This window comes from Myripristis murdjan, chromosome 15 (genome assembly GCF_902150065.1).
Source record: "Myripristis murdjan chromosome 15, fMyrMur1.1, whole genome shotgun sequence".
Taxonomy (NCBI): domain Eukaryota; kingdom Metazoa; phylum Chordata; class Actinopteri; order Holocentriformes; family Holocentridae; genus Myripristis; species Myripristis murdjan.
In genome coordinates this window covers 22,097,639-22,107,729 of record NC_043994.1, presented here as the reverse complement: position 1 = coordinate 22,107,729, position 10,091 = coordinate 22,097,639, and the positions used below count along the sequence as shown (strand labels likewise).

General features: G+C 44.2%; 1 protein-coding gene across 2 annotated transcripts; it reads left to right on the top strand.

Moving 5' to 3' along the window:
* The first annotated feature begins 1,423 nt into the window (after positions 1–1,423).
* Positions 1,424–9,179, top strand: msh6 (mutS homolog 6 (E. coli)). 2 transcript variants are annotated; one of them, XM_030070014.1, is made up of 10 exons: positions 1,424–1,805; positions 2,793–2,995; positions 3,142–3,317; positions 3,463–6,046; positions 6,684–6,967; positions 7,157–7,274; positions 7,594–7,683; positions 7,803–7,957; positions 8,615–8,814; positions 8,998–9,179. In XM_030070014.1, the coding sequence occupies exons 1-10, from the start codon at positions 1,537–1,539 to the stop codon at positions 9,077–9,079; spliced, it is 4,161 nt and encodes a 1,386-aa protein (XP_029925874.1). In that variant the 5' UTR covers positions 1,424–1,536; the 3' UTR covers positions 9,080–9,179. The 2 variants fall into 2 exon arrangements, with proteins under 2 accessions (XP_029925874.1, XP_029925873.1); XM_030070013.1 differs by having other exon boundaries at positions 2,790–2,995.
* Positions 9,180–10,091: the final 912 nt, after the last annotated feature.

The following is a 10,091-nucleotide window of genomic DNA, read 5'->3' as shown; positions in this document are numbered from 1 at the left end:
TAGCTGATGTTGCCATTAAATGCATGCAGTTTATGCTAAAATATAATCAAAATCTACCACTCAAGTTTGCATGATTTCATTCTGTCAGCTCAGAGGTTTTAATCTTTGGAAGTGATGAATTCCTCATAGTCATCTTATGCACCTCCGAGACATTTAAAAAAAAAAAAAAAAAAAACTAAGAGTTTTGACTTATGAAATATCCTCTGGGCATTTTCTTTGATGCTCCAGTGACAAATTGCTTCCGATAAATGTACTTTTGCACCTTGAAGTTGCATCCCAGGCCTACCATTTTACTATCCCGTTCAAGAACCTGCCGTGAAATGCAAATGACATGCAAGTTAGCCTGATCCATAGTGATCTCATGGTTGCTTTCCACCTAATTTCACCCAGTGGGTTACCCTCCCATATCACCTGTGCTTGTCAATAAAAAGGGATTTATGAGCTCAGGCACTAATCTTTTATGAATCCCCATACTGAGAAATCCAGCACTGGACAAATGCATGGGTTATACACTTTGAGGAGCTGTTCATCCACATAAATATTCTAAAAATGTACCTATTCTTGGATCTGTTCTTCAAACTGGAATGTGGACTGCCTGTTTTTCTGAAAATCATTGTGTTTTACAAGCATTAAGTGAGACCCTCCGTTTTTCACAACATGCTTCTGCATGTTTTTCATTTTCTGCAGTCATAGTTATATAAAGTAAGACACATAAAGCTGATACTGTGCACTGTAATATTCAGGATCTACAGTCTCATACTATAGCCCCACCACACAAGGCCACGGCGCTGTGTTAGTGTTTAAATCAGACACTGTCCAACTGGTGGCAGTAATGCACTTTAACTGCCATAAAACTCAGAAAAATGAAGAAGGCATGCGATTTATATATAGGACCGATATATGTCTGTGTGTGTGTGTGTGTGTGTGTGTGTGTGTGTGTGTGTGTGTAAGACCATACCCCAGCAGGAGATGAGTTTTAGAAAATAAAAAACAAAAGCATCAGTGGAAATAAAAACATGTGAACAAACCAGCATGACTGGGGACAGTCCTGGCTCCAGATTTTTTCCATTTTAAGAAACATTAACAATGCTTTGCTGCTTTAATTAGAGAAAAACAACTACATATTAGTAATTTGCTATTTTGTTTTTGTTGTTTTGTGGGTTGCTGAACTATACATTTTGATAAATAGTTCTCTAATTCTGTAATTTTGTGAGTTCCGTTCATTTTACATACAAGTGTATGCTGTATAAATTATAGCAGAGCGCAGAGAAAAGTGGGACATTTTCATCAACGAGCAAAGTGACGCATCTTGTTATTGTGTCATCTTTGGTTAAAGAACGCGCCCGTTTTTGCGACCACGTGACTTCCGTGTTTTAGTTTTCTTGCTTGCCATTGGACGATGTTAATTTCCACGCCTACTCCACACATGCGTCCTTTTCCCGCGAAGTGGAGCCTAGCTCTGTAGCTGAGCTGATACCACGAGACTGTCCGTTTCTGCAAAACAACATTTATTTACATTTTGGATGACTACAAAAAATGGCCAAGCAAAGCTCAATTTTCAATTTCTTCACCAAGTCTCCGCCTCCGGTGTCCAAGCCGAAGACGAGTCCCTCTCCCGTCGAGGCGGACCTGCCGTCCTCCGTGCACAAGTCCAACTCTTCCCCGAAGGAGCAAGCCAAACAAGCCGCCCCGCCGCAGCAGCAGTCCGCCAAGAGCAACAAAGCTAAGCCGAAAAGTGACTCAGAGTCTGGGAAAGGTGGGATCAGCAAACTGTTTGGTGGCAAGGCGACGGCCGTCAAGGAAAGGTAAGGGTGAGAGCTGTGCTGGGAGGCGTGTATTTGCTGGAGTCCGTGTTTTTGCATCGTGCTCCACCTTTCTCCTGCGGCTAGTCTGCAACATGGTGTGTCTGCGAGGCCCGAGACAAACTGAAGTGACTTACAGTAAAGACTTAAAGCACTGAAAGTCCATCAGTACTGCCTCACATGTTGACTAGGCCAATTGCATGTTGGATGGCCGAATGAAATGCTGTGGTTTGGCTGTTTGCTATGTTGCTATTTCCTCGTTCATTTCAACGGCGAATGTAGTCTTGTTTTAATTCCACCTGTCATTTTAAGCATTTCCAGACTGATGTAACTATACAGACTAATTCTGTGTCAGCATTATTTTGGTCTGATCGCTGCCCAGGCCGGCCTCCCTCAAACTTCACCCGTGAGATGTTCAGGCACAGAGAGGGCTTGTAAATGCAGGCCAGATTAGCGATCACGTTACTTCTGATAAACCGTTAATTTAAGATGACATGGACATTTTGCATCATCATGCCATTACATGTTAATGCACACCGATTTGGCCATGACAGCTTTACTGGTGGGATTATTGTTTCTAATATCCACTGGCGCCACCTATGATTAGGCTATATATACATGTGTTGTTTATATAAGATCAGTGTCCATCTAATGGCATGAACATTTTATTTTGTGTGCTGTGATAAAACTAATCACAAAAATTAAACAAATCTGGATTCAGATAGCCAGCTGCTCAAAAAGTAAAGTAAAGTTGAATTGCACTGAGCTGATTGCTGCAGGTCTCCAAAAGTCACAAAACAGTGAGTTAGATATATTTGACTGTCAATTTGGGATAATTTCAGCCAGACTCCACATTATTCTGACTCCTGAGTAAAACATTACAATGATAACAAGGATAAAGATGGGAAATCTGGGGTTATGTAACTGTTTTTTGACATGTGTCAGTCCGAGACTGTATGACCTAAATGTGTTTTTGTATTTCTTCAGCAGTCCATCATGCTCTTTCAGTGCTGGAGCCCTCGTGTGGACAAAACTGGAGGGGCACCCCTGGTGGCCGTGCATGGTGGTGCCCCAGCCTCTGAGTGGGCAGCAGATGAGGGGCCGTGGTCGGGACCAGCGCTTGCATGTCCATTTCTTTGATGAGCCTCCGACGAGGGGATGGGTCAGCACCAAATATGTTCGAGAGTACCAAGGTGGGCTTTAATTGAGTAATTGTGATCATGTCATAACCTATAGAGGCAGTTGGGCTTTATAGGCTGCAGTGAGTTATGTGAATCTTGAATATTATAATTGTTACTTTAATGGCACCTTATTCAGTCTGATCTTTCCTCTGTTTCAGGCTCTGGCAGCAGTGACGCTAAACCTGGCGGAGTGTTTTTCAGCAGCAAGCCTGTAATTCGCCAGGCCATGGAGCTTGCTGACAAAGTCATGTTTGACAGCCCTGAGAAGAGACTGAAGATGCCTCTGTGCATGGATCCATCAGATGAAGAAGAGGATTATGAGGAAGAAATGGAGGTGATACTTTTCCTGTGTTTGATATGAGTAATGTCTTTTTTTGTTACCTTTTTGGTCATAGCGTCACAGTATGTGTGTTTGGATCTAATGAGTCAGTAATGCATGTTGTTTATTCACATCTCTGTCATTGCTTGTGCTCTCTTAGCTTGACAACTCAGCAGTGACTGATGAAGAGGTCACTGAGGAGGAAGAACAGGAAAATGAGGAAGTGAAGCCATCCAAGCTCAGTCGTCGTTCATCCCGTGCTGCAGCGGAAAAAGGAAATAAGCCCAAGCGCCGTCGCATCATTGTAGCCTCAGACAGCGATGGATCAGACGAGGAATTCAAACCAGAAACTGCTGCGGCCAGCAGCGAGGATGAGGAAGAAGAAAATACTGTGAGCAGTGAAGAGGAGGAGGAGGAAGAGGACAGCCAAGAAGAATCTGAGGTAGACAGTCCAGTCAAGCCTACAAAGCGCAAACGTCCTCCAGCAAAGTCTGCCAAACCAAAACCCAAAGCACCCGCCGCCCCTGCTAATGCCCCTAAACGAGCTCCACTGACCATCGCTGCCGACGCAAAGTCTCGACTTTCTACCTTCTCTGCCCCAGACAGTTTTGAGAGCCAGGTAAACGGCTCAGGCGCCAGTGGAGGCGCCACCATTTGGGACCACGAGAAGCTGGACTGGTTGAAAGAGGGCAAGAGGAAAGACAGTCGGAGGCGGCGGGAGTCGGAGGATGACTATGACCCTACTACCCTCTATGTGCCCGATGACTTTATTAACAAAAGCACTCCAGGTATGCGGCGCTGGTGGCAGCTCAAATCTGAGATGTTTGACACTGTGCTGTTCTATAAGGTTGGGAAGTTTTACGAGCTCTACCACATGGATGCTGTGATTGGAGTGAATGAGCTGGGTCTGACCTTTATGAAGGGTACCTGGGCACATTCAGGCTTCCCAGAGATCGGCTTTGGTCGTTTTTCAGACGTCCTGGTCCAGAAAGGCTACAAGGTGGCTCGGGTGGAGCAGACTGAGACCCCAGAGATGATGGAAGCACGCTGTAAGACCATGGCTAAGCCCACTAAATTTGATCGTGTGGTGAAGAGAGAGGTATGCAGGATAATCACACGTGGCACCCAGACACACAGTGTGTTAGACGGTGCTCCATCAGAGAGTCACAGCCAGTTCCTGCTGAGTTTAAAGGAGAAGGCTGAGGACGAAAGCTCAGGTCGCTGCCGTACATACGGTGTCACTTTTGTTGACACCTCAGTGGGTTATTTCCATGTAGGACAGTTCCAGGATGACCGTCACTGCTCCCGTCTGCGCACCCTGGTGGCACATTTTGTCCCTGCGCAGGTGCTCTTTGAAAAGGGGAACCCATCTGTTGAAACACGCAAAATACTGAAGGCCTGTCTGTCGTCCGCTATGCAGGAGGGACTTAATGCAGGCACTCAGTTTTGGGACGCTCAGAAGACTCTTAAAACCTTGGCAGAAGAAGATTACTTCAAAGAGAGTGTTGAGAATGATCAGGAGACAGGCAACAATGTTCTTCCCACGGTTTTGAAAAACATGACTTCTGAGAGTGATTCACTGAGCCTCACCCCAAAGGAGTGCTATGAGCTGGCACTCTCAGCATTGGGTGGATGCATTTTCTACCTGAAGAAGTGTCTAGTGGACCAGGAGCTGCTCTCCATGGCCAACTTTGAAGAGTATGTTCCTGTTGATGTTGAGATGGAGAAAGCTGCCGGCCCTGCTAGCTTTTTTGCCAAGACTCGTCAGCGTATGGTCCTGGATGGAGTGACCCTTGCAAACCTAGAGATCCTTCAGAATGGGTCAGGAGGAACGGACGGCACACTTTTAGAGCGTTTGGACACGTGCTCTACCCCATTTGGCAAAAGGCTCCTCAAGCAGTGGCTCTGTGCTCCGCTTTGTAACCCAACATCCATTGGGGACAGATTGGATGCAGTTGAAGACCTGATGGGTGTTAAAGCTCAGGCTACTGAAGTTTCAGAACTGCTGAAGAAGCTCCCAGATCTGGAACGCCTTCTGAGTAAAATCCACAGCATCGGCACTCCTCTCAAGGGCCAAGACCACCCGGACAGCAGAGCAGTTCTGTATGAGGAGGTCACCTACAGCAAGCGCAAGATAGCAGACTTCCTCTCAGCACTGGAAGGCTTCAAAACTATGCAGGAAATCATCTCTGTCCTTGCACCAGTTTCAGCCGATTTTCGTTCCATGTTACTCCGCCAGGTGGTCCACTTGAAAACTGACAGTAAGGATGGGCTCTTCCCCGACCTTTCCTCTGAACTCCAGCGCTGGGAAACAGCCTTCGACCACCAGAAAGCCCGCACTACCGGTGTCATAACGCCCAAGGCTGGCTTTGACCCGGAATATGACCAGGCTCTGACTGGAATCAAGAACTGTGAAAGAGAGCTGCAGGAGTATCTGGACAGGCAGAAGAAGAGACTCGGCTGCAAGATCATGGCCTACTGGGGCACCGGGCGAAACCGCTACCAGATGGAGGTGCCTGTGAGCGTCCCCGAGAAGAATATTCCAGAGGAGTATGAAGTAAAGTCCACAAAGAAGGGGTGGAAGCGTTATGTGACCAGAGAAATTGAACGCCTTTTCTCAGAGCTTCAAAGCTTCGAAGAGAAGAGAGACGGTGCCCTGAAAGACTGCATGAGGAGGCTCTTCTACAACTTTGACAAGAACTACCAAGACTGGAAGACTGGAGTCGAGTGCATGGCTGTGCTCGGTAATTAGAAATTTAATTTATAAGCTTGTTAGTCATAATACATTCAGGCTTTTAACCGAAAGCATGAATAAAATTTGTCACCAGTTTAATTATTGCAGCAGAAGAACAACAGGGTGATTTTTATCGGATATACAGAAGGCAATTTCCTCTGCTGTTACTCAAGGAAAAAACAAAAGTTTTTGTGCTTTATGACTTGTGAGAAAGAATTGGGGCTGCAGGTGTCTGCTGCTCTGAATACATTTCCTGCAGATGTTCTTGATTGACTTGCATAACGTATATTTTAATTTGCCGAGGCACAGCACTCAGTGACTGCTTGTAAATGTTTTGGTGTCTCTGAGTAATTACATAAAACCCATAGTTTTAGCTGATTAGTTAGATTTTTTTTCTCCCTACCAATATAAAAAGTGTGCACAGACGCTTGCTGCTTACAAAGGAAGAAGTAATCATAGTTAATTGCTCATCTACTGTAGTAGAGACATAATGTGCATAACATACTGTAATGTCCCTGTAGTGTGTTTTTTAGCACTGGGCCATTTCTCAGCCAGGGGTTATGGTTAGTTGTGTTTTACAACAGAGCTGGACTGCTATGGTAATTAAATATGCTTAATTGTTATGCAATCGTGACATTTGCTTTCAGATGTGCTGCTGAGCTTCTCACGCTACAGTGAAGGAGGAGACGGCCCAATGGCCAGGCCACAGGTGCTGCTCCCTGAGGAAAATGACCAATCGGCACCCTTCCTGGACCTCACTGGATCCCGCCACCCGTGCGTCACGAAGACCTTCTTTGGAGATGACTTCATCCCTAATGACGTCTTCATTGGCTGCCCCGGAGGCAGCGAAGAGGATCAGGAAAAAGGGCATGCCTCCTGTGTCCTCGTCACAGGGCCCAACATGGGTGGAAAGTCCACCCTCATGAGACAGGTTGGTCATTTTCGGATGAATAGTGATTGCACAACTTTTTTTGGGCATTAAACATGAACATAAAACTACAGAAACTGCTAAGTGGGTGAAGAACTGGGAATCATTTTATCTGTACATCCATATGGACAAAGCAGGTCCATTTGAAGCCAAACTGCTTCATTAAAAATTTTCTCTCTGTTCCCTGTGCAGTGTGGGCTGATCGTCATCCTGGCCCAGCTGGGTTGCTACGTTCCTGCTGAGAGTTTGCGCTTCACACCAGTGGACAGGGTCTTCACCCGGCTGGGGGCCTCAGATCGCATTATGGCTGGTAAAATCCCAAATACCTGACACATACACGGGGAATAGGTCTGGATGATATCGGCAAAAGCAAACGTCACAATACTCTTTACGAAACACCTCCATCAACGTTGTGATGAAATTGTGGGATTGACTGTTGGTGCTTTCCATAAGATATTTACACATATATAGATATGATGACTAAGTAGGTGCAGGTAAATAATAGAGAAACTATAACAGTCTCATCTAATCTCATCCTATAATATCAATCAGATAGGTATCACCCAGATGTGGAAGTGAACTGAGCATCCTTTTCACAGGTTAAGTTGATATCATGTGTCTGTTTCCAGGGGAGAGCACCTTCTTTGTGGAGCTAAGTGAGACAGCCAGTATCCTGCACCATGGGACCAAACACTCACTTGTGCTTCTGGATGAACTAGGTAAGTCTTTGCAGCAGTGGTGATGTGAGAAGGTGGTAAACATCATATGCCAGGTGTAAACACAACACTTTTCTTGCTCTTGTGGTGAAATGGGACTAAGTTGTACCCCGTCTTCGTAGGAAGAGGCACAGCCACATACGATGGCACAGCTATAGCCAGTGCTGTCGTGAAGGAGCTCGCTGAGAAGATCGGCTGTCGCACGCTCTTCTCCACACATTACCACTCGCTGGTGGAAGACTACGCCAACAACCCTGCTGTGCGGCTGGGCCACATGGTGAGGATGCTCGTGCACTACAAACAAACAGCAGTAACTACATTCATGGTTTTAATGTCAAAGGCCTTGACATAATAAAATGTCTTGTGGTGTTTGATGTCTGTTTTAACTTTAACATTAGGGCACCTAAAGCATATTTATTTTGTTTATATGCCTTGCTTTTTGGAGGCAGTTTTACTTTTGAACTGGGCTGAACAATGTAGTTTACAAAAATCATTCTGTGATTATGTGATGTTACTAATATTAATGGAAATGATACTTGGGGCATATCATTTTATTTTTCAGACATTTTTAAATGTCACTTTTGCTGGGCTATGTAGCAAACATGTCTTAAATCTTGAGATTATTAATAGGCCGAGCATCTCTGGAACACCAAAATACATCTAAAATGGTATTTTGACAAACATATCTGTATCACAAAATTGCAGCTTCCGCAATTTGGACAAAATTTCAATTGTTCAGCCCTACTTTTGAATTCATATTTCTCAGTTTCACCCGTCACAGTCCGTGATATTAAAGACTGTTGGGAAGAACAAAATTTGTCTTCACAGCACATGCTCTCACCATTTCTTCAGTAAATTATGCGTATTCAGTGTGTGGTGTCCTAATGAGGAGTATTTGCATAAGTACTGTAATTAGGCTCATAATTTGTTCTAGGCATGCATGGTGGAAAATGAATGTGAGGATCCAAGCCAGGAGACCATCACCTTCCTCTACAAGTTCATCGCTGGCGCTTGCCCAAAGAGCTACGGCTTCAATGCGGCTCGGCTCGCCAGCCTGCCAGAGGAGGTCATCCAATCAGGGCACAGAAAGGCCCGGGAGTTTGAGAAGAGCACCATCAGCCTCAGAGTCTTCAAGTGCGTATATAACATCACCGTTCACACCTTTTGTGAGCAGTCATGTTACTGCAGATATCCAAAGCAACACTTCAGCTTTGTTTTTAAATTAGTCACTATTTTCATGAGTTAAGCTGACGGTGCACTTCTTGAATTAAGTTTTGTTTGCTGATTTTTTTTTTTTTCCCCTTCCCTCCCTCACAGGAAGCTCTGCCAGTTCGCTGAAGACCCCACACTGGGAAAGACACACTTTGCCTCTCTCGTTCAGATGATTAACAACCTGTAAACACAATTTGTTTGTATTGGAGTATTTTTTGTAGTTCACTGTTCCCAACATTAAATGAAAACACTACGATAATGATCTAATAAAGTTTATTTTTAAAAAATGACAATTTCTCATCTAGGAAATTAAACCCTTTTAATTCACGCTAGCGCCTACATAATGGTTATTGAATACTTCACAATATATTAAGTCTAGATGTTATGATACATGCATACATTTCAGTCTGTATGAGAACCCACAATCACCAGTACACATGAATGGGGGAGGGAGGAGGGGCAATGAAAACCATATAGCGCTGTACAGATACTTGTCTCAGCTTCAGTAGAGTAAAAGCCTTTGAAATTCTCCAGCAACATTGGCAAACAAGGAAAAGTTTCACTTTGTCAAAATAACGGGCAACTGTCAATGGTGCTTTCACAAGACTCGTCTTTCATGTATTCTCACATCTAATCAAAATTAAAAGACTTTGTGGTTGCAACATTCAGTCTCTGAACAGAAATCGTGTACCCTGAACACACTAAGGAGCAGCACTTCTGTCGTGAAACTGCAGTTTGAGAAACCATTTACCAGAAAAAAAAAAAAAAGACTTACATTCATTTCTTACACCAGACTAGATTTATACGGATTATGAGCCACTGTTTTAACCTGACAGCTTCATCTCTTGAAAGAACTTGTTTGTGAGATGAGTTTTATGACAGATGCACTGTGATAAATTGTTTGTCTGGCAAATGAATAATGAGGTTAACTATTGTAATTGGGGCACTCTTTCTGAATGGAGCAATCATTTTGTTAATAATGCTTGTCAGTCACCTCCAATAACTGGCTGAACTAAATTTACAGCCCTGATTTGTTATACAACACCAGCCTTGAGAAAAAAAATGATGGATCCATCATTTCGCCCTAATTCCTTGCCACAACTCTCTGAATGTGATGTTTTCCTTCTTGGTAAGTCAATACCACTGACAAATGTACACACAGCATGCAAAAACAAATATGTACTGAGTCAAACATCACA

Coding starts and splice junctions, on each gene's coding strand:
- msh6 (XM_030070013.1), top strand. CDS start 1,537: ATGGCCAAGCAAAGCTCAATTTTCAATTTCTTCACCAAGTCTCCGCCT. Junction 3,318..3,462: donor ATTATGAGGAAGAAATGGAG/GTGATACTTTTC, acceptor GTGCTCTCTTAG/CTTGACAACTCAGCAGTGAC. Junction 6,968..7,156: donor AGTCCACCCTCATGAGACAG/GTTGGTCATTTT, acceptor TTCCCTGTGCAG/TGTGGGCTGATCGTCATCCT.